Source organism: Podarcis tiliguerta (assembly GCF_965153285.1).
Source record: "Podarcis tiliguerta genome assembly, chromosome: 3".
NCBI lineage: Eukaryota > Metazoa > Chordata > Lepidosauria > Squamata > Lacertidae > Podarcis > Podarcis tiliguerta.
This window is the reverse complement of record NC_139536.1, coordinates 94684879-94712462: the sequence shown is the minus strand read 5'-3', so window position 1 is coordinate 94712462 and position 27584 is coordinate 94684879. Positions and strand designations below refer to the sequence as shown.

The window sequence follows — 27584 nt, the reverse complement described above, 5'->3', positions numbered from 1 at the left end:
CGTCCTTTGGGAGATTGTCAGCATTCATCAAGAAAAAATGTTGTATTAGGGTTGCTATATTTTTGAGCTCTGGAGCTTTTAAAGACATTTTTGGCATGATTTAACCCCTGTTGCCAGTTTTCCAGGACATTTGCCCCACTTCTGAAAAATAATCCAGGACGCCATTTTCAGAGGCAAATTCCAGGACATGTCCTGGGAAATCAAGATGTATGTCAGCCCTAGTTGTACGCTAGTATTAGTGAGAAAAGGGGGCACTCATAGGGTCTAACTACACAAATGCATATAGCAAGCATCCAAATATTTTAAGAAAAGGTTGTTGTGAAAAAATGGGGAATCTAACTAGAGAAGCAGCCAGGGTTTTGGTATTGGAGAAATAGGTTAAATCTTCCCCTGCCTGCTGCTTCTCCATTCTAAAACCACTTCTCTTTTGGCTATTAAAAAGCCAAAGACTTATTTGAGCTCTTAGGGAAGCCCCTCTCCTTCCACTCCTCATATGGGGATAATAGCAACATCTCTCTAGTGAATGTGACATGCAATTATCAAGATGCAGAGGATTGTTATCACATGGCCAACTCAGCCACTTTCCTGTGGATCCAATAGCCACAATAAGCCAATATGATGATATGAGCATTTTTAAGCATTCATGCTTGAAGAAAATCACATTGATCTCAATCAAATCAAATCTCAAGAAGCACTGGGTGCCAAGACAAAGAATTCCAGACAAGAATTAATAGGCAAAAAACATGATTTATTTGCGTACAAAACTAGATTCAAAACACACTGTGGTATGCAATGTAAGGCCTGTACTCACATGTATACTACATTAAATTGGAATGATTGTTTCAAGATTTTCAGAACACGCTGCAAGTTGTTTTTAAATTTGCCCTTTCTGAACTACACTATTACATATCGAGGTGGGGTGGGGTAGTAGCATCCAAGAGAGTGCTAGCCATTATTAGGCTATTTTCAGTTCCTCTGGAGTTAGCCAAGTTTCCACAGCAGTACCATGTAGCATTGCTGTACTTGTTACGAGAAACCACCACCATATAAAAGGATGGGACTACCTTCAGAAAACTTCATCGCACTGCAGGAGCCAGCAATCAGCAGCTCACATTATTTAGGACACAATTAGGTTTGACATAATTAATAAAATATATTTTAAGAAAAATAAATATTCTGCATAATGTATTTACAAAATGGAGTTGGCTTCTTTCACAAGAGGATGCACAACAGGTACACAAAACTATGTTTTTTACTGATGCGCAGAACTCAATAGCTGACATGGTATGTACAAAGAAGCCTACAGAGAATCTCCTAACATTTATAGGATGTGCAAATTGTGCACAATTGAAATAGGATGTGAAGGGGATGAAGACAAAGATCAAATAAGCAGGTTGTTTTTGGTCACCAAAAAGGAAACTGCCTACAGTTATCAACTAAAAATCACTAGAACCCTAACAAAAATGTTTGTAAATCATCGATGTATTAACAGTTCCAAAATTTGACTAAAACTCCAATGATTCCTTTTGTAGACACCTTCTCCGGCTTCCACCATACATCTTCCCTTGCAAAATGAAATATTCCTTCGGTTTGCCTACTACAAACTGAACATCTTACATGATGCTCTGGTCAATGTTCTCTCCTTTTGACCCTATGACATCCCTTTATAACTACAAAGCACATTCTGGGAAATATTGCACAAAAAGCATTATACATATACTGCATGACTGTACAAAAATATATATGAAGAAATCACCAAGAATTAATGGATTGCACTTAAAATTTGAAGAGGTCTATGAAGTGCTGAGGAGAAACTGGCATGAAGCAGCTGTTGGGATCATTGGCTGTGCAGGGATGTCCTGTATCCTAAAAAAACGAAGGGCACAGTTATTCTCTCTTTGCATAGGCAGGCAGACTGTTACTGGTTGTGAAGCAGTATCCAAAGCCAACAGTTTATACATAGTAGCTGCTACTATTTATAGATATCAAAATATTGCAACAGCAGTGCCGTTTTGAGAGAAAGATGCGTATCTTGTTCAAGGTCTCCTGCTTCTATCTTTAAATCACGTATGAGGCAAGGCCTGGAGCCTCTTGGGAGCTCCAGTTGTACCCAGTGACCAATCCCATAGTTGCTCATGAAGGAAGTGCATTTGTGACTGTAAGAACATAGTAAGCTGCCTCTTACAGAGTCAGACCCTTTAGGTCTGTCTAGTTTTGTATTGACTACATTGACCAGCAGATCTGCAGGGTCTTGAACCTTTGGGACATTTACATGCAAAGCATGAGCTCTTCCACTGAACTGTGGTCATCCTAAAGTGTACTTGTGCATTATACAGTACACATTTTTCTTTAGGTAGGCAGTATAAAGAATCATGCATCCTTACTTACTGACGTATCATGATGAGGAAAAGGGTGCAAGTATAGGCAATGTATTTGCTCTACAGCTTGCTTGCTGGAATGCAATACACCCTGTTCTTCATCTGAAACACACAGTGGCTTTGACAGTGTAGCGTGAGGTGCAGGAGACCTGCGGTGGCGATGGTGGTCATCAAGATTAGCCCTTTTGTGCAGCAATCTGTTTTAAGACAGATGCAGAACAAATGAAAGGGATTCCAGTAAAAGTTTGATAAGGTGTTACAATGTAATGCTTATACGTCCTTTTACTACTTATGTCAAACATTTCTTCTTCATGTATTGTTTGCACATTCCCTTTCTGTTATATAGTACAGTGGTACCTCTACTTACGTTCACCTCCGGTTATGTATCCTTCAGGATACATGGCATGGCAAACCTGGGAGTATTTTTCCAGGTTTTGCTGTGCGTGCATGTGCAAAAGTGCTCTATGCGCCGCACACATGTGCAGAAGTGGCACCTCTGGATACGCACACCTTGGGATCTGACCAGAGCTCCGGAACGGATCACGTGCGCAACCAGAGGTACCATTGTAAATGCGCATGGATATAAACCTTGTAAATAAAAATGAAACCATGCAAATTTTTCCATGCCTACTTCAATGTAAGCCAGAATGAGTTCAATGGGACTTTCTTTCTCCCGGATAAGTGAAATATATAGGATTGCAGCCTAAATAAATGAAAGCATTCCTAGTCATTAGCAACCTAAAAAACACAGCCTTTAAACATAATACAACTTCTCAGGAGAATTAGCTACATTCCTGTGACAAAGTTTAAGAGAGGAGTTCATTGGAAACTTCATTTGATTACATCAGACACTGAATCTTTTTTATGTAAGGTTTAAAAAGCAGCATTTTATAGCCAAGAAAAGAATTCTAGAAATCTCAATTAAGTGAGAGAACAACATGTTCAGGGCTGTGACATTACATTAACAAGAATCTTATTTGCTTCAGCTATGTAACATGGATACAGAAGAAAGGCAGGATGAAATGCACATAAAGTACCTTGAGTAACAAAGCAAGGTGGTAGTCCTTTTGAGGAAGTCATGAAGGAAGAAACAGGTAGAGGGGCAGAGACGCAAAAGAGAGGAATATTTTATTGGATAGAAGGACAAGCAGCAGAGTTCAGTACATGATATACAACAGCTTTCTGCAGGGCATTCCTATCTAGACAATTTTACTGGTTAGAAAAGTTATCCTGCTTATAAGAAATGAAAAATCAAAATAATAAAAGGTCAGGAATTGGCATCAATCATGTGAAATAATTTTTTTGCACTATGCCTGTGTCCTTGATCAGGAAACAAAAAGGGAAAATTTACTTTGCCACTCTGACCCCAGCAGATATTTAAAGAATTCGGCCACCTTCATTATCTCAAACACCAAAGATTTTCTCATAAGATGCCCATAGGCGGACATCATATCCTCAAAGCAGTACCTGGAAGCATGTTCTGCTAAAGCAACAGAGCTTGAGTCCAAGAAAGCAGACATGAGATCTCATTGCAAGTACCTTAGAACACTATGAGAGTTAAACATCAGCGACTGCGAATGAATTATATTGAATACTTCGCCTCTCATATCTTTACCCTTTTCAGAGTTTCTTTATTACCACATTTCCACATGAGGTTCTTCAACTACCTCTGAGCTTGTATTGTATTATTTGTGTTAAAAGTCCAATAAGTGCCCATGCAGATAGAGATAAGATTCTAGCACATGCTCTTACTGCAAACATGATTCAAGCAAGAGCTGCTATATGCCACATGTAAATACATTATTTGGAGCAACTTCAGTTGCTGCTAGATGTGCTAGTAAGTGGGATACTGGAGTACCTTGAACATACAGCTTTTGTGAGTTTCTAATGTAATGATTAAAGGGAAACTCACACTGGAGAAATCTACATGGTCCTGAAGCTTGTACAACTAAGAGTTTGTAAAATTGCTATTTTGCTATTTGATATCTCTGAATAAGGATAGGCAAATGTCATTTTTTGTTTCTCGTTTTTCCAGTCTTATGTTCTTCATATCAGGTTGTGATTTTTCTCTTTAAAAACTTCTCTTGACAATCCACCTGCATTTAGTGCTATTTTCTCCTAATATACATTTTTTTTTTGCAAAGAAATTTTCCCTGTTCTACTGTATTTTTTGCCTGTTATTTTCACTAATATATGCATTTCTATGCACTTTTTGTATGAATTACTTGGCTGGAGAACTGCATTGCAAAATTCAGAAAAGTATGAATTTGGAAAATAGCTACATTTTTGTTTGCGTATTGTTTCATAACATTAAATAGATTTCCCTTCAAACTGAATTAAAATCTCTCCCCCCAACTCTATATCTGACAAGAAAGAATCACAACCAGGCAACTTGGAAAGGAAACTTTTTGCAAATGCCCATTTGTCTTTTTAGACCACAAATCATTAAAAAGGAAAACACAGGAGCAGGCAGCATAACAAGAGCTAAGGAATGACTAACTTTTTCAGACCTATCTATAAGTCTAGTTCCCCCACTGTAATCCCCCTCTTGGCTATTACGCACAGGCTCAGGAAGTGGAAGCTTCCATTTGCAAATATTTAAGTTGCTTTCAGTGTTGTGTTTGGCAAACACCCGAAGTGCTCTAAAAATAAATTCCCCAAATATTTAATTGTTAAACATAGTACAAAGCTGAACTTTTACATTCTGAATTTGTTTTGAAAGCTATTCATGACTATTCTAGTTTGTGAAACGGAAACTCTATATATAAGACTACTCCTCCCTCTGATTGTTTCCTCAGTTACTGAATAGTTTCCAACCTAACATTCTAGGTATTTCATTTCTTACCTTCCAGAAGAGAATACTGCAATGGCGACAAAAATGCAAGGTATCTCCATATTGTTCCTTTATAGGGTAACATTTCTGAAGTGCAAAGAACATCAGCTTCCAGTCAATATGACCTTTTTCTGACAGAATAGGGTGCCTATAGAACTGAACAGAAAGGTAACATTTGAAGGCTATTGTGCTGTTTTAACCAGCATCTGACTCAGATTTTTTTTAAAAAAACTATTTAGCTATGAAAAGTAATGGAAAGTCAGATGTGAAATATTTTAAGAGACTGTGCAGATGTCGACCCCTATTTCCCATCATTTTTGACCATTGCCCATTCTGGAGGGCTGGAGGGTACAGTCCCTGTGCTAAAAAAATATTAGGTTATTATTTACAAATGGTTATACTCTACATATTTGATGTGATCAAAGCTAGCTGTAGGACTATGCATGCTTATTACAGAGCAGGTCCAAATTCAGGAAGATTTACTGAGCAGTAAACATCAGACTGTGCCATGCATTTACACTCATATGCACTCTTAATTGGAAGCAGTTCCACTGAAACCAATGGGATTGATTTCCAAATACATTTGCTTATAATGAACACACGAGAACACTCCCATGTGTTTTCTGTTTGTATACAAAGCCTCTCTCAACCCTAAAATAACAAAGTTCCTCTAACCTGTTTTTCAGCGAAATGGTACAGGCAAAGCTTTTTCCATAACTGCCTGTCTTCACTGAGCATATACAATGTGGGAGACACTTGGCCCAAAGTGATAATGTCCCAGCAGTCTGAGAATCTATACAAGATGTTGTTCAGCATATGTAAAGGGAGATCGCAGAGTGTAAGTCCATTGGTGACTTGCTGAAAAACAAATTAACAACAGTTAGTTATAAGTTCAAAAGTAAACTCACTATTTCAGTTTGAGCAGCCTTAGGTGTGTTTGTTTTCTCCCCCCAAACACTCAAATCTAAACAGCTAAATTCATCTGAAGGTTGCAATCCTAATGCCACATAAAGGTAAGGTAAGGTAAGGTAAGGTAAATGACCCCTGGATGGTTAAGTCCAGTCAATGGCAACTATGGTGTCCAGCGCTCATCTCGCTTTCAGGCCAAGGGAGCAGGCGCTTGCCCACAGCTTTCCGGGTCATACGGCCAGCATGACTAAACCACTTCTGGTGCAATGGGACACCGTGACGAGTGCCAGAGTGCACAGAAACGTCATTTGTCTTCCCGTCTCAGGAATACCTATTTATCTACTTGCACTGGTATGCTTTCAAACTGCTAGGCTGGCAGAAGCTGGGACAGAGCAACGGGTGCTCACCGTGTCATGCGGATTCAAACTGCTGACCTTCTGATCAGCAAGCCCAAGAGGCTCTGCACCACCCGAGACCCCTAATGCCACATACCTGGAAACAAGCCCCATCAAACTCAATGGGACTTGCTTCTCAGTAGATATGGCTAGGATTGCACTGTAATTCATCATAAAACTTGTTGAGTATACGCTTTATTGTGAAAAGAAAAAGGCAACAGTTGTTAAAGTGGTCCCCAATTTTGAACCCATTTGCCTGGATCCAAAGTGGTGTGGCTTGTCCTGCAACATCTGCTGCATCCAGATGTTGTGGAGGATGCTCTCCTGTCCCTGTCTGCCAGCCTGTATGCAGAACGGGGAAGGGGCACCATCTTGCGCTTTGCTTCAGGTAGTTAAGTGTCTTTGGGGCTGGTCCTAAATGCCAACTATTAATGCATTTTTAATGGTTCTGACTAAACCTATAAAATATACCGTTAGAGGACCAAATAAATATTTTCATACAGCCACAGTACATTTTTGAAGGCTTAAATATCAGCAGCATAGCTGTCAACTTACAGATTTGAAAATAAAGGACCAGCAACCTTGAAAATAAGGGACCAGCAGCCAAAATAAGGGACCTGCAGCCTCACCTGTTCCGGGCACTCCTGTCTTCCTGTCCTCCTGCAGTCTGGTCAAACTCATGCTGGTAGCTCTGAGAACACTTTCCAACCAACTTTGTAACCAGAGGTTCAACTGAATAGAATCTGAATCACATGCACCACAAGGCCTATGCAGCCTCAACTTAAGATGGCTCCCCGACCTGGCTTTGCACTGCAAAGTTTGCAGCAGCACGTGCAACAAAATGGCGTCCAGCATTCAAAAAACCCCTCAGCTGGCATTAACTAGCCACACACAAGGCATGCAAGCGCCACCCCCCAGTCGTTCTTAGACTTCTTATTGGGTGAGCAACAAAGCCAAGCAACACAGTTGGAGCCTCCCTGGCCAGCAGGGAGGGAGGGAGAGGAGCTGCTTCCTTTGAAATTTAAGGGACATAATTTAAGGGACATTTAAGGGACATCCATCAATAAGGGACAGCAGCGGGACATGGCCCTGGAATAAGGGACTGTCCCTTCAAATAAGGGACACTTGACAGCTATGATCAGCAGATACCCAGTACTTTTTGGGAAGCAACTTGGTACAGGATGATGTCTTGAAATCAAGCACTGAAAACAAAACATTGCCTATTTCACCATCACAGTTTAATTATCTTGGTGTCTGCTCTACTCAACAAATGGTGATTATTTTTTTTAAAAAACTGCTTTATGCCTGTTTATAATTCCGTATCAGAGAGGAAGGGGAAGACAGAGAGAGGCAGACAGATGACACCCACAGATAAAAGGATTTCACAGTTCAAACGTCACATTTAACAGAGCCATAAAAGCTGGGTATACCTTGGGTATTTGAAGATTATTGAGCTGCTGCTGCCACAGAAGGATGGTTTCCAACCGGCAAATCCAAATATTGATGTTTCCTACTAGCACCGATTTCCCCACGCCCCGTATTAATATGCACAGTGCAGAACTCAGCTCCTGAAGAAGGTCTTTGATTAGACGTGGGTTGTATTGGTCCTCCAGAACTTCAAGTGGGAATTTAGAAACACACGTGAGAATTCTTGCTTTCCTACTACACTTTACATTTATTTTAAAGAGCTGAAAAGCTGATCCATTGTCGTTTTATAATCTTAAAGGTAACAGCCAAGAATTGCTGCCCCAGCAAATAAATGCATATGGCAGGACCAAGGATCTGGGGTTTCCAGCATGATGGCCTTGTTCACACAACATGGGAAGCTGAACTATAGCTTAGCTGGACCAACTAGATGTGGGAGCTCTTGGAGAGGAGCATGCAAATGTGGTGATCCACCGCTGTCTTTTTCATTCCCACACTGCACTAAGCCAGTGCATTCCTCCTCCAACAACCCCACTCACTGACCTGCGTGCAGTTTCTTGTTATCCATGACTACTGGGCAAGTGCTTTCTTAAAACCTAAACAGCAATTGATCAAAATGCAAAAGTGTCATTTGCAGCTATGGAAATTTGTGTCCTTACCTTTGCGAACAATTTTGTCCAAGATATTGAAATAGTTCTTTTGAGCTGCACCGCTCAATGAAGTTAACTGGGATTTTGCTATTAATTGCAAAAGCTACAAGATAATAATTGTGTATTAGAAGATGTGTAACAAATAAGCCACAATTAGTTATGTTCTTTAGATTCCTCAACATACAGCATAGGTGGGGGAGGAAGGGGTAGAGTCCCTTCCCTTACTCCATTTCTCCCATGTCAAGTTTTAGTTTGTTAGCTCCTTGGGGCAGGGAAATAGCAATCAGGTGGGCAAGCAGATGAGCTGCCCTCATGATATTTGTGTCACTGTGGCTTACCTGCATGGGGCAGGGTGACAGCAAGATCAGTGCTGTGCAGATGTGACAGCATGTTTACTCATAAGTGAAGTATCACTGTGTTCAATGGGGCTTTTTATTACTCTTTCTAGGCTTCTCATAGTATATGTTTAAGATAAACACACATAAACACACTTTCTCAGGCAACGTTCACATTTAAGCATGAAGTTCAGAGTTGTCGTGCCAATGTCTTCTTAGCCCTAACTGTGATTACTGCCGCCGCCAATATAATAGTTGGCTTGTGGTCAAGCTCTAGAAGGGAGATGGTTGAGTGGAGGAATGTACAACCTCTTTGTTTGGCTTAGCTATGGTTGAGCAAATTATTATTATTAAATTTGTATACCACTCTTCATTCCAGGATCACAGGGGGGTTCACAACATAGTATAGTTGATCCTTAGCAGCAGCATGTCTGCATTAGCCTACAAATGTGAGCTACATTCAAAACAAAGCTGCTCCCAGGAGTCACCTTTGACAGAGAAATCTGACCACCACCATCCCCGTGTCTTTGGGAACATGAATAGACACTAAACAAAAAAATAAGATCACATTTGGTCACTTGAAGGCCCACTTTGTTTGTTGGCAGATAAATTATAGTAAAACAGCATGAACTAAAATGCAGACTCCTAACCAAAGCTGTTTAATACATCAGTTTACAGAATGGAAATGAGTAAAATAAAGTCCAGTATCCAAAGAGATGCTTTAGGCAGGCTCAAAGGTTTGTGTACAACCGATTCTGACAAATCTTCATTTTCTAGATGCAGCTTGCCAGGTGACACGTGGGGGATGTCACTGGACAAACAAGTCTAAAGCCCTTGTAGGGAAGACAGGTACAGCCAAGCAGTCCTTTGGTACTGGTCTATAATAGTTCAGAACCACAAAGAGCATCATGGTAAGACTCTCAGAGATATCACACAAAGGACCCCCGGAGAACTCTTTTCTGATTGCTTGAGACATTGTCGCTTTACAATAAATGTCAATGTCAATTTTTAATCTGAGAAATGGAGGCAATTCCTTGGCTCTAGTTTAAGATGAACTATCTTAATGTTAGCAACCTTTAGAATATACAGAGAATATATATATAGAGAGAGAGAGAGAGAATATATATATATAAATTACAGTAAGTTAAATTCAGTCACAGAACTACATAGTACAAGAGCATCTTACTTTTACCACGTAATTGAACCTTCTGATGTCCTGAATTGCACTTGAAAAATCTAAGCGATTAAAAGCTTCTCCCAGCGTGCAATAGCCATGTCTCTTGAAAAGAAAAGTGGGGGAGGGGGAGAAACATGTTAGAGTCATAAAAGAAGCCTTCCCGGAGAGGATAAATGTGCAAGCCTGGAATGTACCACCCACACAAATCACATAGCTGCTAATGTCCCACAGTCACCTAGCTGCCCATTTCCCCAATACTCATGACATATGGGTTGGAAACTAGAAGGGAAGAAATAAGTTGCTGCTTTGGGAGCCGTTGTTCATGCTGCCTCCTACATTCACCAGTGGCCATTCTCTCCATCTGTCTACATATGGAAAGTATTATGCAGTAGTATTGTGCTTTAGTATGTTCAAGCTAGCATATAGAAGGTATGAGGAAAAACCCACAACACTGAAGCTTTGAAATCTGAATTACTCTTCCCTATGCAACTGCTTTGTCATGCTGACTCTCCCCCCAACCGACTAGCTAAATAAATAAGAGTGCAGCTAGCTAATAAATACATTAGCGTGTGTGGATTAATTAAATGGATAATTACCAAAAGCACATAAATCATGCCCACCACTTACTTCTTTAGTGCTTTCTTTATGAACATATATCCATTTTTCACGATAGAAGCCTGGAAGCAAGATAAGGAACACCTTTTTTAATATTCTGCTGCAGATGTATTGATTTACGAGTAAAGAAGACAAAGATTCCCCATCAAAAACTAGTAGGCAATCATATGCAAATTCTTTTGCAAAAAGATTCTAACAATCTTTAATAATATGAGAGGGAAAGGTTTTCCACCAATTTTTTTAAAACCAAAACTACTGTCCTGTCCACCTGTGGCACTATGCACATGAAAGCAGATTTCTCTGTGTGTATCCCTGCCTAAAGCCATGGTTTAGAGTTACAAAGACAAGTCAGTGATCTTTCTACCTCCTCTTCCAGTGCAGCTACAGAGGAGTTTGGAAGATTCCACTTCTGACTACCTGCAGTTTGTCATGTAATAGACTTCACCCTAGTTAGCAGAAACAAGTCCATTTCAAACCAAATTTTTGATGCTAGTTCGTTTTCTCTAAGTGTAGTTAAGATTAGCCACAATTTAGGACTCAGACACAACACTGAACTACAGTTAATCAAGAATGGAAGTAAAAACATCCAATCTCAGCAATTCTGTGGGATAAGCATGGCCAACACCACATTAATTAACAATCCCATCAGACACAGTTATGCAAATGATTGCTTGGAAGAATCATGAAAGCCATTGTGATGCAAAGAATCATGCATGAAATAAACCAAAATCTATCTGATTTAAGGGAAGCACATTTTCAAGTAAATTTCTGTAAGTCCTGGGTACATTTTATAAATATTTGAAATGAGATTTTACCTCCCACCAGCAGGCTACATACACCCACAATCAAAATTGCACAGATGCTAGTTTACTAAAGTTCACTGTTGGTAAAAGTAAGCCTCCCTATTATTATGTTAAGAACAAAACCCTTAACCAAGATTATTTTTCCATTACCTTCCCTTACCCTTTTTTCATGGAGTGTGTGCAAATGATTAGCATATTACACATGTCATTTGTTTCCACTGAAGTAATTCTTAGCTACTCTAGCATTCTCAAATACATAAGTATTTGCATTATGTAAAGGTTCTGCTGAAATACGCTGGAAAGCAAGCTTACACTGTCAACTATTATCAGAACTAAAAAATAGTTTAGTCTTACACTGAGATTTTGCATTGTTCCTAAAATGATCCTTTTTCCTTTTCTTGCTTGCAAATTCACAATCATCAGCACAGTATATTTCTTCATCATTATCTAAGATGCTGAAAGGAAAAAAAAATCCATTTCAAGAACCAATCCCTCAGATACAATTGAACAAACCACAGTATGTGAAGGTAGGAATGAGTCATTTGCATTTCAGAGTTTCATGTTGTTTGATGGCTGTTGGTTTTACCAGTGCAACAACTCAATCCTATGCATGTATACTTGAAGGTAAATCCCACCATGTTGAGTTGTGCTTACTCTCAAGTAAGTGTTTGTGATTTCAGCCTAAGGGTTTATGTACACTTATCTGAGCATAAGCCCCACTGAACATAATAGGCCCTTATTTTCAAACAAACATGTAAAATCACACCGTTGCTTCAAACACCTAGACTAGCAGTCTGTTTTCACCATGGACAAAATGACATCTATGGGAAGCCTGCAAACAAGACATGAGCAAAATAGCCTTGCCTCATTTCTGTTCCCAAGGAACTGGTGCAGAGAATCATGCTGCCTCTGCAGGTACCACTCAGAGCCTTATTCTCCACTGAAATTTGCCATCGTGAATAATTACATGTCATCTGAAAACTGAACCACCTCACACCAACTCCAGAAAAATAAAAATGAACATGTTAGGCAGTATAATATTAGTAGAGATTAAAATAGAGGAGGAAAGATGGGTAATCGTAGGGAAAATGCCCCAAATGAACAAGAATTGTCTTTCTACAAAAAAATAAATAAATTAGAAGAGTGTCTTTGAAGGCCCACACCATGTCTAATCTATTGGAACTATTTTGATATCTTGAACGGAACGTACAGTCACGTTCTGTTAGGTGTTTAAATCTCCATAGATCTATTAACTCCATATGCGTTCCCTTCATTGGACCTTATCAAATAACCCCTCTTCTAACAAATTGGATGATTAAAAAGAGGTGGATCCGTGGAGTAGTACAAAAGCAAAAGGAACCAAGAAAAGTATGGAAGGACAGTCATATGGTATATGTACATATGCTGTATTTGGTATGGTTGTAAGTGGGACAGGGAGAGGGGAGGGAGCGGGGTTAAATATGCTCTCTGTTCCTGTTTTGAAAATGCAAATAATATTTTTTTTTAATGAACAAGTTAGAAAGCACCCATCTCAATACAGATCCTGGAGAACCCTACCTACTTACATGCCGCAACTGTGAAATCTGCCTGTAGGTTCCTACTCTGCTTTCTGTTCTTTAACCCAGTAGTCTTCAACCTTTTCAGACTCAGGGCCCACTTTTAATCCAAATATGCATTGTGAGACCCTTTTCCTAACCTATTACCTTATATTTGCATGGTGGTAGTGCTCCTGTTGCGACCCACCTTGGATCAGGCCATGAAGACCAGTGCTTTAACCAATTAATCCAATTACTATTCCAAATGAGGACCCACCCTCTTATCCCATAATAGGATACTATCATGGAGTCTTGGGTGAGGGACTTGGTTTAAAAACATTGAAAGTCTAAGTACAGAAGGTCTCCTAGATCAGTGTTTTTCAACCACTAGTGTGCCACGAGATGTTGCCTGGTGTGCCGTGGGAAAAATTCGAAAGATTTTTTTTAAAAAGTCAAATTTTCATCCACTAGGCGGGCGCCGGAGTGTGTCCACCCTATTTTCCATCCGTCCTGGGTGGGGATCAGATCTGATGGGATCGGATGAGAGCGGACAGGCGGTCCGCTCTCATCCGATTCCCCATAGAGAGCAGCGGGGCTCTGACATCTCCCTCTCCGCACACAGTGCGGAGACGGAGCTGTCATCCGCCGGCTCAGGGGAATCAGCGGATCGATCCCCGCTGAGCAGAGAACGGTCCGCAACGTTTTTGTTTGCCATTAAAGAACAAAATATTAAACCATGCTTGAATGTTAAACCATGCTTCTTTGTGTTTATTTGATTCCTATTCAAGAGAATTACTTTATATATAGTCAATATAGGCACAGAGTTAATTTTTTAAACATTTTCTAATGGTGGTGTGCCTCGTGATTTTTTTCATGAAACAAGTGTGCCTTTGCCCAAAAAAGGTTGAAAAACACTGTCCTAGATCACCCCTGTCCACATGCTTGTTGACTCACAAAGAAACAAATGCATGTGTTTATTTAAAAACTGCTTTTATGTAGCCTTGTGAATCAATTACCAAGGAAGGAATTTCAGACAGAAAACACAGAAAATATCTGTGGTAAATAATGCTAAAATAATTCATATTTTTCTGTTGTGAATTGTTTTGAATTATTTTAATAGTGTTGTTATATTATTATAAATCCTCTAGATATTCTTATAAATTCTACAGCTACTCAGACTGATCCAGTCCCAGTGATCACTACTTTAAAAATCACCCATCACCCAAAAAACCCTCATATGCAATATGTTAGTTTTTTGCAAGCTATGAAAGGGTTCCCTCCAGATGATCAGTATTTTGCAGGAGGGGTTCAAGGACATACTCACACATGGTAAGCCTCTTCAGCACTCAAAATCAGGGGTTAGCATTACACTACCTGTAATATGTCAAGTCCTCTGAAAGAGATGACAACCCAGTCATAATGCCCTAGAGGATCAGTTTATTGACAATCTTTTTGCAAGTTTAAAAAGAACCTAGGATATAGAAAATAAAATTGCTAAAAATGAGTTTGATGTGGAAAGCTATTTAAAAGGTTTACAACAACTTGTAAATTAAAGCTTTTTTATTTTCACACAGAAAACTGAAAGATGCACTAGTTATATCAACAAAAGACAAAGCACTCAGTTTTCCAAAACACTGATAACCTAAGATTGTTTCCTTTGCAAAGAAGTTAGCCTCACACAGATAAGCAAAACTGCTGAAGCTTTACAGCACAAAGTGTACAAAAGGAAAGTAAAATTACTTTTATCTTCCCATCTTTATTCTGACAGGAAAATTGTATACATGCATTTTTTCCCACTCACCAGTGTTCACTTTTATTAAAACAGCTGAGTTTGTCAAATGAAGGTATTTATCACTGTCAATTCAGAGTTTTAAAAAGCACCCACAGTATAGCCTGAATGTTGTAAATCACCAAGACAAGAAAAATAAAGATTTTTTTGAGGGGGGAGGGGAGAGAAGGGGGAAAATCACAAACTAATCTGGAGGATTAAACAGCAAATATGAAAACGGTATTGCACATCAAGAATTTAACAAAGCATCTTACCAACTTTCCAAATGAATCAGCGAGATCTAGAATAATATTGAATGACTTTTGAAGTCTCTTCTAGTTGGGCATGGGTTTTTCTTTACAGTGGACTAGCCACTATTTGATGAGCTGTCAGAGAACAGAGCTCAATTTAAAGGAGACCTCTATTTGAAAGACTGAAGGGAGATTATGGCCCTTGAAGTTGGCTACCAATAGCCAGCGGTAGGACAGCAGACCGAGAAGGCACATAGGCCACCTGATTCCCACAGACTTTCCAGTGATGGCGAGATGCATCTCCACTTAAATTAAGGAAAATATTTCTAAATTTGTATATTCTGTGCAATTTTTTCCAGCTAGAAGTGGCCACCCTTGTCCAATAGAAACCTGAATTAAGTAACAGCCTACAATCCACATTTGAACAAGTTTAACATAGCCTTGCACTGACAAAAACTTGTATCAAAGTCAAATTTCCCTGATTTTCTAAGACAACTGAGGCAAAGCGATTCAATTCCACCCTGCTTGCCTTACACAAGTCATGTTGCCACAGCTGGAAGCTGTGAGCAGCATGCCTGTTCAAAAGTTGTTTCACTGCAAGTCACCCAGGCAAGAAACTGTTTCAGTGTAGGAGCACAATCCCTTCTATAGGTCTAGGTCTGAGCAACACCTGGCACACTGCTGACACCAAACACATATAAGGGCTTATCTTTTGCCAGTTTGGGGAAATAACAACACAAACTAAGGGGCAAGACAAAATACCAACCCGTGATTAGAACTACCATTTTATTATGAATACCACTTTACCATTAGAATTGTCTGTGACTGTTAACTATGTGGTTTATGTGAACGCATGATGTGCTTATTTAGATCATCGAATGTCTGCATGCCACACAATATAAAAGCCATCCTAATATACACACTTCCTGATATTTTTCCCCTGAAAGAAGGCTTGATTGGCCTGTTTGTTGCCACCAGCAAAACAGGTGCTTAGGTTTTCAAACATATGCATCCTTCATGCCCTTGTAGTGAAGATCACACAGCAAGTCCCTCCAAGCCTGTAATTTCAAGCTTTTCACAACGATGACCTAGTTTTACCAAAATGGATCTAATAGCCCACCTTATATTTAAAACAGGCAAGTCTCCATGACAACACTGCATCAAATAATTAGGTTGTTACATTTCTTCTGAAAGCCATATTATTTTAAATAACTAAAAAGCAGCTTTTAGTTACCCTGCTCTTAAATACAAGGTGGCGTCCCTTCTCCACAGAATAATCAGTGCATGCACTACCACACACTATCCCTACTGCATAGGGAAAAGAACAGGATATTATTTTGCAATATTCACAGCACTGTTACTTGTGTCATCCCACAAAATCCCACATAACCCAATGCAAAATCCAATAGCAAATTATTTTAGGTCAGTAACAGTAAGACACCTAACACTCTTTGTAGCTAGATGAAAAGTCCAAGTGATTTAACAATGCTGACAAATGTTTTACCGGGGGGGGGGGGGGGAATACTGCCTACAGTCCTAAGGTTTGAAGTCCAAAAGCAACAGCTTTACTTCTAAAATGATTTTCATCCCAAATCCTTAAAACTATGCTGAGTTTCTAATTCCACAAACTACTGCATTTCAACTTTCTGGGCTTTCACTTAAGTGGGCACAATAAATTGTCTCTACACTCTTCTCTTACCTCCCATTCCTTGAACAAAAGTTTTCAATGCTATTTGTTTTGTATCCTGGTGGCAGTAATGGTCATGTGTTGTTGTTGTTTTTAAATCTAAGTGCCAGCTATGCAACACTTTACATAAAGAGGGCATCAGAAACTGCCCCTATATGACTCCTGTTCCTGACTGTACCTGTAGCTTGAGCATCAAATCACTACATGAATTTGAGGAAAAGGTTCCTGCCATGATTAAGATCAGCAAATAAACAGACGGTTTCCTCTGTGTGTTAAATACAGCCCTGAGATACATGCCCACCTAGAGAAAAATAGGCATTGATTTATAGCAGTATTAAGCTAATGAGAAGGGGCCCCTTCTTTTTCTTCTCTTACACATTATGACTGATGTTGTTAAGCTGGTTGTTTTCATCCTCAAGTTCTGAGCTGCAGGGCTCACATCGCTTCCAACCATCTTCTGTCTTCATCCATCTCCACCCTGGAGATCGCCAATCCTGGCCCAGAAAAGGCATGGTTTCCTTAAAGGCAACAAATGATCAATGCAACTTTTAACAATGTTGTTGTTATGTCAGCAGGATGATATTTATAAATTAACATCAAGAGAAACATTGTGGCAAAAGATGGCAACAAAATAAAAGACATAGCCATGAAGATGAGAATATAAATGGCTATTAACCAATTTGTCAGAGCATGCCTCCTTGTGTGCAGTATTATGCTAAACATTTCTTGCAAGAAGATGGGAGGCAACATGAAAGAAACAAAGGCCATGCCATTAGTATCCTGAACTAGTGAACGCTTTTACCAGCACTGATCTAAATGGCACAATATGCTGAACACACAATATTGTTATGTCAAAGTAGTTTGTTTCACTTAACATTTTATTTATAGTCACCTTGTAATAAGGTTTTGCTAAATAAAACAGAATATAGATTTCATTAAATAAAATAAAACAAACAAATAATAGGCTGTTTCAGGAATGGCTGCATATGGGTAAAGTAGATTCATCAATCCTAAGAATGCTATCTACTATATGTTGTAACCCCCCATGTCCATCACTCTGACATTCCTCTTCCACCACCTCACTTTTCTTTGAACATCAAAACTCCTGCACATAGTCATAATAACTAGTAGCCATGGAGAGTCTTATCCCCCATGAAATCTCCTAAATAGCTTTTATAGCCATCTAAGTCAGTGGATTAATGATCAGAATATTCTGTAATACTTACCAACAAAATAAGTGTTGCAAAATATTTATTCTGACTAACCCCATACACATATATACAGTGGTACCTCGCAAGACGAATGCCTCGGAAGACGAAAAACTCGCAAGACGAAAGAGTATTTCGTTTTCTGAGTTGCTTCGCAAGACGGATTTCCCTATGGGCTTGCTTCGCAAGACGAAACGTCTTGCGCCTTTTTTTTAAACCGCCAATGCATTTCTACGGGAAACCGTCAATACGCAGTGGTGCTTCGCAAGACGAAAAAACTCGTAGAACGAAAAAACTCGCAGAACGGATTAATTTTGTCTTGCAAGGCACCACTGTAACGTCTTTCTTCCATCATGCTAAGTAATTTAGTGATATTAATACATAGATTCAATGGCACTGAACAGCAGAATATTCAGGCCGGTGCTATTTTACACAACACACATTTCATAAGATATAGAAATTAAATTCAACAATGTTTTAGTTACACAAGCAACCACCTTGACCTTAGTTTTGCTAACCACAACTGTGTTTTCCACACTTCTATAACCTCAGTGGATGCCAAAATAGACTCACACAACTTCATTCCATCTCATATTCTTTATAGCTACTCCCTTCTCCTGGCAACAAGCAAAGATGCAAACACAATTCTGACAGTCCACACTCCTATCACCTGCTATCCAACTCTGGCCACAACTCTTGACCAAGAACAGCAGTCTCTGTGGCCCAATTCCAGGCATGTGTCTTTAACACAGTCAATAAAAAATAATATATACATATAGAACTAACAGAGTTTGCTGATATTTGGCAAAAGCGTTATTTCTATGCCTTTAACACGTACTTATTTAAGATACAATGGGTGGTTTTTGTTTGTCTTCTAAAACTGAAGTAAATGAAAATGGCACTTTGGTTAAAGAAGGGACCTTAACACAGAACTCCATTAGAATCTCCTACATTTAGTTATCAACATTTGTGACTAGTAGGCCCTGGACTCCCAACACTGGGACCTACTTTATCCCCCCTTACTCACCTTCATGAAAGAAGGGTGATCAACATCACTTGTTCCCAAACACCTGCTCCAAGCTTTTAATGTACATATTTATTTTACCAGGCCTTTTATGAACCATAAGACTGGCTATCATTATTCCTATGAATGCTCTGAATCTGTTTCACTTCATTTTATATTGTTCTTAGGTTATATTTCTGTTTTAATTGATATTTTTATACTGAGCACAATGCGCATCACTTGGAGGATTTTAAAAACATAAATCTCTTTAGAAATGTTATTAAATAAATAAAGTTTCAATGACCTCTACTCCTGGCTACACACCACACACACACACACATTATATACATACAGTGGTACGTCGGGTTAAGTACTTAATTCGTTCCGGAGGTCCGTGCTTAACCTGAAACTGCTCTTAACCTGAAGCACCACTTTAGCTAATGGGGCTCCTGCTGCTGCCACGCCGCTGGAGCACGATTTCTGTTCTCATCCTGAAGCAAAGTTCTTAACCCAAGGTAATATTTCTGGGTTAGCGGAGTCTGTAACCATACGCTTCTGTAACCTGAAGCGTATGTAACCCGAGGTACCACTGTATATATATATACAGTATATATACTGTGTGCATATATATATATATATATATATATATACACACACACAGGTACAGGTATATATAATGTATATATATATATATATACACACAGACATACACACATTATATATATACACACATACATATATATAATATTTAAAATATTCTGTGTATAATATATACATATACACAAGAGTACAAAACCACACCTAAGGACAGAACTGTAGGGGGGGGGGAGACCAACACCCCCCCTCACTGCAATGGGACATGTACCCTTCCCAATAACTTTTGAGGGGGCACCACATTCATTTGGGGGGAGGGGGCTATACTACAGGCCAGGGGCTTTGGGGGCCATTTAGAGGCAGATTCTTTTTTAAGAGACCAGAGGATTTGTGTAAAACCTGGGGGGGGGGGGGAGAGGAACAAACTGAAGCCCCCCACCCATTGGAAGGACTCTTGGCCAAAATAATGAAGACACTAAAAGCAACACACACACCCTCTTGGCAGCCCCTGCCAGACACAGCCTCCCCCCCCGCCTGCTCCTTTCTCCCCTGAGGGGACCGTTGGCCTTCCAACGGCCGCCTCCCCTCCCCCCCCCCCCCACCAACGGCTCCCACACAACCTCCCCCCCTTCCCCCCCACCTCGCCTTCCCGGCCTCCTCACCACAATCGCTCCCAGCCAAGGCTGATACTGTCTCTATTGACCGAGACGTCGACGACAACAAGGAACTTCGGTTTCTCCGCCCGCCCCCCTTCTTCGCTTTCCCCCCATTGGCCCTCCTGAGCGGCGCTTGTTGCCACCCGGCATCCCGGCCGCCGGTTGGCTGCTCGGGGCGTTGTGACGTCCCAGGTTCCACCTCCCACACACGTCACGTGACGAGGAGGGACCGGAGCACGTGTCAATGTTTTGGTCAGGAGGAGGAGGCTGGGAGAAGGAGGCGGATTGGGGGCGGGGCCACGCTCCTCCCACCGCCCCCTGGGCGGGGTTAGGAGAACTCTGAGAAGCGAGAGAGGGCGAGTCGTGCTGAACCGGCTCGGAGCGGCGTCGCTGCTTTGCATCGGATTGCAATTCATACAACCCGCTTTAGGAACAACGTCCCGTGGAAGTAGCGCGTAGTAGGATGGAGCTCCGCAGAACATTTGCAGCAGCAAGTTCCGGAGGGTTGTGTGTGTGCTAAATTTCGCAACCTTACGGGTGTTTCTCTGTAACCTTTCAATTTGCATCGTCTTCTTCTTCTTGTTATTATTATTATTGTATATTTACTTATATTCCCACTTTCCCCCGGATAGGGATTGAAGGCGGCTTGCGGATAAAACATAGAGGTAGAGAGAAAGCAATCATTAAAAAGCAATTAAACATTAATAGAATACACACACACACACACCAGTTTTAATGAACATATCAGAGTGCTCTGTAAATGATAGTTAAAGTCTTTATATATCAACCTTTTGTGCTCTTCCACACCCGCCCAGTGTTCCTGGCCCTTATTTTGGATTCTATTAGCTTCTTTTAAATTCTTACAGACTTTTATATTCACCTTGTGTTTTAATACCTTTTAGCTTTCTAAAGCACTTTTTAGATTTTAAATTCTGGTCTATGACCGTAATAAAGATTTGTATTGTGGGGGTGGGGGGAAGAACCAAGTTTTAGTTAAGTATTTTTTTTACTATTTTTATACTTGATAGGGGGTGCAGCTCTCTCTCTCTCTCTGTGTGTGTGTGTGTGTGTCTGTGTATCTATGTGATAGCTTTTGTTGGTTTGTAAGTCACTTTGGGTTGCCCTGGCCAAGACAAGGCAACTCACAAATTTAATAAATAAATAAAATAAATCTATTAAAAACACACAGTCACAACAAAAACAGTGCCAGCCCCTCTCATTAAAAACTACATAGCAGGCAGGGATTCAGGAGCTATAGCATTTCTCATATTGAGGTGTGACAATAGGAAAAGGAGCCTCGTTTGCAGTCATGCTGCAATTAAGAGTACAGGGCCTCGAGGGAGGTAAAAACATTGGCAACGCTGATATCCTGGCAGAGCGTAGTCAGATCCAGTTTGTATTTGGTCTGCAGTTTATTAGGATAGAGCCCTAATTTTGCAGCATCATGTATCGCCATGCCTGCCCACCTGTAGAAACACAAAAAGCAATGTGAGAAGAGGGCACTACCTTGATTCCGATAAACACATATTACACATATGCTTGGATTGGAATTCAAGGGAACTTTCAAGCTGTCCCTTGGTTAAGGCTGCAGTTCTTAATCCCTAACCATTGGTAGTGCTGGCTCGGGTTGATGGTACTTGGAGTCCAACAACTTCTGAAGAGACTCAGGTTCCTCATCCTTACCATATAACACTTACATGGGAGTAAGCCCCATTGAATTCAAGAGGACTTCTGTGTACATATGGTTAGGATTTTTTTAAATTTTTTTTTTTGCTTCTAAAAGTTGTTTTTTTTCTTCTAAATATTTTATTCGGTTTTACATAAGAAACGACAAAACAAAACAAAAACAACAAACAATACACCCAAAACATACAGAATTGCACAAACATCACATACTACAAACAACATATATAAAAACAATCTTATCTTCATATTGATCTTGCATTAACTTGTTTCTCTGACTTCCCCGAGTCTCCCTTCCCTGTATTCCAGTTCATACAGTTAAGCAACAAATCCTTTCCCTCTGTCATATTAAACCTCCTTTCTTAATTTGAATGTTTTAATATAGCTTGTTCAATACTTAGAACTTAAAATGTTGGGTCTTCTAATCTTTAGAGTTTTACTCCAATAACCTTATACATTCAATCTGATGTTATTTTAACATTCATTAATCTTGTAGCATATGGTTAGGATTATGCTGTTAGGCAATAATTTAACTCACAATTCTAAACTCATTTTACTTGGAAGTATATGATTTCCTTGGAAGATTCAGGGAAGCTTACTTCCAAATAGGTGTGATATCAGGATTTGTTTCCTGTTAATCCCCATGCATTCCATTCTGCCCCAAAGAACCTTTGCTTTGGCAGAGAAATTTGCCCAGAGGACAACATGATTTATGAATGAACTTGAATGTCTTCTTTCTGTCGTGTATTTAAATCTCCAACTTTATAAAATGTATTCACTGACACTAGGCATTAATTATCACTGTTAACCTCTCCCAACAGATTAATTCTTTGGCTTTAGAAGGATGCTCCAATTACATATTGATCGAAAGATTCATCATGTCAATGTACGTCCAGTTTAAACAATAGACGAGGCCAAGGATATTAAGCAAGGCAGCCAGATAGGTAACCCCTTTATTTACTGCGGCAGCAGGACAGCACCCCTAGAGTAAGGCTGAAGAAAACTGTCTCCAGAAAAGGGTTCTTACAGCTTTTATACATTTCCATAAATGGCAAAATAAATCAGAGCAAGGCACACGCGCACATCAGTTCCCTTTGCGTTTGTTATATGACATCTCTTTCCTGATGTTTGAGTTTCTCAACCTTTGCCATACGTCATCCTCAAGGCCTTCAGCTGGTACGTGGCACAAGGTACTTGACTGTGTACACAACAAGCAATAAACCTTTAGTCAGAGACATTAAACAGAAAGTTAAAAATTAAACAGACAATCGCACAGGAAATTTTCTATTCTTCTCTTCACAATCACATCTTTTTGATTTGCACCTTGGAAAGATGTCATATGAATGAGCAGAAATGGGACAGGATAGCTAATGCCAAATTAGAAACCAATGGCTGCTTTCTTGAATTAATTTGAATTAATTCAAACACCAATGAAATATGCATCAGACTAGTGTTTGGTATGTATTGTATGTATCTAATGCAGCTTTGCACCTCCACTAGCAACTTGACCAGCAGGACACTCGACCCTACTTACAGCAGCCCTGCCCCCATGCCTCCCAAAAAACTGCTCTTGTGGGTTTGAGGATCTTGTGGAATAGTCAGGGATATGACACAGAGAACTGAAGAAGGTTGAGGGGATTTGGAAAAAAACAAGTGCCTTCCTTATTGTAGTAGAAGCAGCTATGGAAAGGGAATAAAAAGGTAAAGGTAACCCTGATCATTAGGTCCAGTTGCGGATGACTTTGGGGTTGCGGTGCTCATCTCACTTCATTGGCTGAGGAGGCAGCCCATCTAGGAGAAGGAAAACTCTGGTCCTAAACTCTGCTGCCTTGTGGGATATCTTTGGGAGAAGAAAAGACTAAGAAGTAAAGCCTACAGAAAACCAGAGTGGAGTCCCTAAGATGGTTGGATGGTGTCTTGTATGCCTCCTTCCAGTAACTCGTGCACCCAAGCTGGTACCAAGCATATTGCTCTGCTTTCCTTTAGACCACACCAACAAAACCGTGAGTGGGGTATTATCGCTTGGACAACCTAGAACCTCATACACTGCCCAGCCTTGCGCACCATGGAAAGTCACTTGATGTTGCTAAAGCAGCCCTTGATACTGGTCACTGACTGTAATAAAATGATGGGACCACATCTCTTGGTATGCCCCACAGAGGACCTTAGGGTCCATGAATCATCATAGTTTAGAGGTACCGAGCCCTAAGGAAGTTAGATTATCCTCCACCAGGGCCATCACTTCTCAGTGATGGCTCTGACCTGGTGGAATGCTCTGTCCCATGAGACTAGGGCTCTGCAGATTTTAACTTCCTTCTGAAGGGCCTGTAAAACAGAGCTATTCCGCCTGGCTTTCAATTTGAACTTAGTCTGATCTTTTATTCCCCTTCCTTCCCTCCCTCTCCCCTCTTTATGAAGATTACCCACTCTGGGATCCCCCAGTTTATTCTCCCCTGGTCTCCTCGCTGGCCCAAATAGGACTAATTTAGCCAGCTAGCCCTGGTGATCATCTAATGTTTATTGGATGGATTTCCTCCCTAAATTGTTTTTTTAATTCTGAAGTTATTGTTATTCATGTTTTATACTGTTTTTTATGCTGTTTTTTTGTTGCATCAATTAAGTGTTTTAAATTTGTTGTTAGCCGTCCTGAGCCCGGTTTTCTGAACCGGGAAGGGCGGGGTATAAATAATTTATTATTATTATTTATTATTAAAGCAGCAGTTTGACTTCACTCCACTGTCTCTCAAGAAAGATGGATACCAAGCAACATGCCCTGACCCTCAATAAAATTATCAGAGCAGCCTACAGAGCACTAGAAAATGAAACTAATATGCAACTCCCCCCAGCAAAATCAGTAGGAGCTGTATAAAACATTTGAATCCCAACCAAGATCCCATGACTGGCTCAAGTGTTGTTTCCGTGTTTTGCATCTGTGTCCACTTAGCAGATCTTGGAGTTCTTAATAAAACACAAAGTGGATCTCACATGCCTGAAGCCAGCCCAACTGTGTCAAGGTTTTATAATGGGATGACAAGAACTACCATGTTTGTTTCACTAAAGGCAAAAAAGCATTTTCATCCAAAGTAGTTAATAGGAGGAAATGTTTTCAGGTATAGGACAGATTACTTCAAACAATAAAGCAGAAACCAGACCTTGCACGTAACTGCACAAGGCATCATTTTTTACATAACAGTATCCACTGAGATCTTTCTTTGGTGTATTTAATGATGCATAATTTCAGCCAAACAAGTGTTCCACCAAGTGATTTACATTAATGCAGTATTCAGAAGCATGCTGCTAGGGGGGGAGAGGGGAACCCACAGAATCATATTGTACAACAATTGGAGACGGTTGTGAATTCTTCTGGCAGAAATGGGAAGCAGAGGTGGCAGCAATTTTGTGGTTATAAATCTCCGAGACGGGAGGATGGATGAAAAGCATTACAAAAGTTGAACATGCAGTCATTCATTCATCCGTCAATGGAGAATTTGGCATGGTACTTCTTTTCCTTTGACAAAAGACACTTTGCAAAACCATCAGTGTGGATTCTCTGGAAACAAGAGACTGAGATCAAGGTAGTAGTGTCCCATTTACAAATTGCATCAGTGAGAAGTGGACCTTCTCATTTGCTTTCTCAGCCAACAGGATTTTTTATTTTTTTTAAAAAAAAGGCTTAATCATAGCAAGTAGGCACAACCGTTTTGCCATTGGGAAGCGCATGGGATAATCATAAAGAAATTAATTGTGACCACTTTTGAGGAGTTCCGTAAAGCACACATAGCTGAAGAAAGTTTGGTTGATGTTCATAATAGTGGGAGTATTAATGGAAGTGGGAGAAAGATCTTTCTCTTCCTTCTATGACGGCCTGTCTTTGGACACCAGTTGTGCCAGAGGTTGTCAAGTGAGCAGCCAGCACAGGTGCCTCTTACCAGTTGCTGGAAACTGCAGGAGGGGAGAATGTTATTGTAATTGAATCCTGTTTACATGCTTCCCACTGGCATCTGGTTGGTCACTGTGAGAACAGGATGCTAGACTAGATTGGCCATTGGTCTGATTCAACAGGCTATTCTTATGTTCTAAGCCAGGACAGGAGTGCTTTCTGGAAATCCAAGCCAACATTTGCAAAGAGAAGCAAGGTTGGCATCTAGCTTGCTTGTCCCTCTGCAGAGGCCAAGGCAACTTGCTTTTCTCAGTCTTAATACTGTCATGTAATTCTACTCAATAGTTATCCAGAGTAGATTTAAATGTATAGTTAGCAGAATGAAAACTTAAACACGTTGCAGGATTCCCAAAAATTAGACCAGAGGCAATTGTACAGTGGTACCTCAGGTTAAGTACTCAATTCGTTCTGGAGGTCTGTTCTTAACCTGAAACTGTTCTTAACCTGAAGCATCACTTTAGCTAATGGGGCTTCCTGTTGCTGCCACGCCGCCGGAGCATGATTTCTGTTCTCATCCTGAAGCAAAGTTCTTAACCTGAAGCACTATTTCTGGGTTAGCGGAGTCTGTAACCTGAAGCATATGTAACCCGAGGTGCTACTGTATTTCATCCAGCAGAGCTTTACTGCTACTGAAGTACCAAATCCAATACATTCAGGTTTGGCACTGTTCATAAGAAATCCAGATGCAGCAGACTTAACTTAAACTTACAATAACTTATAATAAGTCTAAACCTTAATACTAAGCATACATGTACAGAACACCACACCAGAAGGGAAAGAAAAAGAGAAAGTGAAACCCAGGCTCCTTCTGGCCCTACTTTTATAGTCAGCATGACCTTGACAGAAAGAGATAAGAGAACCAGGTTAAACCAGCTGTACTCAGCTTCTATGAAGGAATAACCCAAACATCATGAACCTTCTGCTTATTTCTTTCACACAGAGAAGATTCCAGAACCCTCTTGAATTAATTAGAAAAGGAAAGATCTCTGCAAATCACACCAATACTTTCTGCACTAAGAAATGCAAACTGACAAATACAACACTCAAACCACTGCTGTGCTGTAGCCGTGAGGGACCTTTCTAGCTCCACCAGCCAGATCCTTATCAGATCCTATTCTTGTGGGTCACAATGCACAGATAAGGGGAGGGGAGTCACAAGCCAAGTACGAAAAAGTAAATGACCAATGAGGAGCCTGGAGAAGAGGAGGTTAAGGGGTGATATGATAGCCATGTTCAAATATATAAAATGATGTCATATAGAGGAGGGAGAAAGGTTGTTTTCTGCTGCTCCAGAGAAGCGGACACGGAGCAATGGATCCAAACTACAAGAAAGAAGATTCCACCTAAACATTAGGAAGAACTTCCTGACAGTAAGAGCTGTTCGACAGTGGAATTTGCTGCCAAGGAGTGTGGTGGAGTCTCCTTCTTTGGAGGTCTTTAATCAGAGGCTTGACAACCATATGTCAGGAGTGCTCTGATGGTGTTTCCTGCTTGGCAGGGGGTTGGACTCGATGGCCCTTGTGGTCTCTTCCAACTCTATGATTCTATGAGCCGGCTGCAGACATTGGCATTACGCTTTGCATGAACAAAAAGGTTTATTACTGGACTCTTCTGTTATACTAGCAGAAGAATGCAGCTAATACATTAGAAGAATGTGACGATATAAACATACTGTATAGAAATCATCTAACGTGCTAAGCACTGTACAGAAAATTGTGAGCAGGTGCACAATCTGTTAC

The 27584-nt window shown here is 40.3% G+C and overlaps 2 protein-coding genes across 5 annotated transcripts in view; one reads left to right on the top strand and one right to left on the bottom strand.

The window, feature by feature from the left end:
* Nucleotides 1–27584, top strand: part of TPO (thyroid peroxidase) — a 990904-nt gene that overhangs the window by 87804 nt on the left and 875516 nt on the right. The gene's annotated exons all lie outside the window — the stretch shown is intronic.
* FBXO25 (F-box protein 25) lies at nucleotides 728–20399 on the bottom strand. 4 transcript variants are annotated; one of them, XM_083431756.1, is made up of 11 exons: nucleotides 20229–20399; nucleotides 17137–17279; nucleotides 11875–11975; nucleotides 10730–10779; nucleotides 10112–10204; nucleotides 8600–8693; nucleotides 7946–8130; nucleotides 5887–6069; nucleotides 5224–5367; nucleotides 3416–3442; nucleotides 728–1866 (listed from the first exon to the last, which is right to left on the bottom strand). In XM_083431756.1, exons 2-11 carry the CDS (start codon nucleotides 17271–17273, stop codon nucleotides 1777–1779), a joined length of 1104 nt encoding a protein of 367 aa, XP_083287882.1. In that variant the 5' UTR covers nucleotides 17274–17279; nucleotides 20229–20399; the 3' UTR covers nucleotides 728–1776. The 4 variants fall into 4 exon arrangements, with proteins under 4 accessions (XP_083287882.1, XP_083287881.1, XP_083287884.1 ...); XM_083431755.1 differs by lacking the exon at nucleotides 20229–20399 and adding an exon at nucleotides 18997–19283; XM_083431758.1 differs by lacking the exon at nucleotides 3416–3442.

Excerpts from the sequence above, each read along its gene's own strand:
- FBXO25 (XM_083431755.1), bottom strand. Across the intron at positions 10,205-10,729 it reads ATAAAGAAAGCACTAAAGAA|AGACATGGCTATTGCACGCT; the intron begins GTAAGTGGTGGG and ends TTTCTTTTCAAG. Across the intron at positions 8,131-8,599 it reads GGACAAAATTGTTCGCAAAG|TTCTGGAGGACCAATACAAC; the intron begins GTAAGGACACAA and ends TCCCACTTGAAG.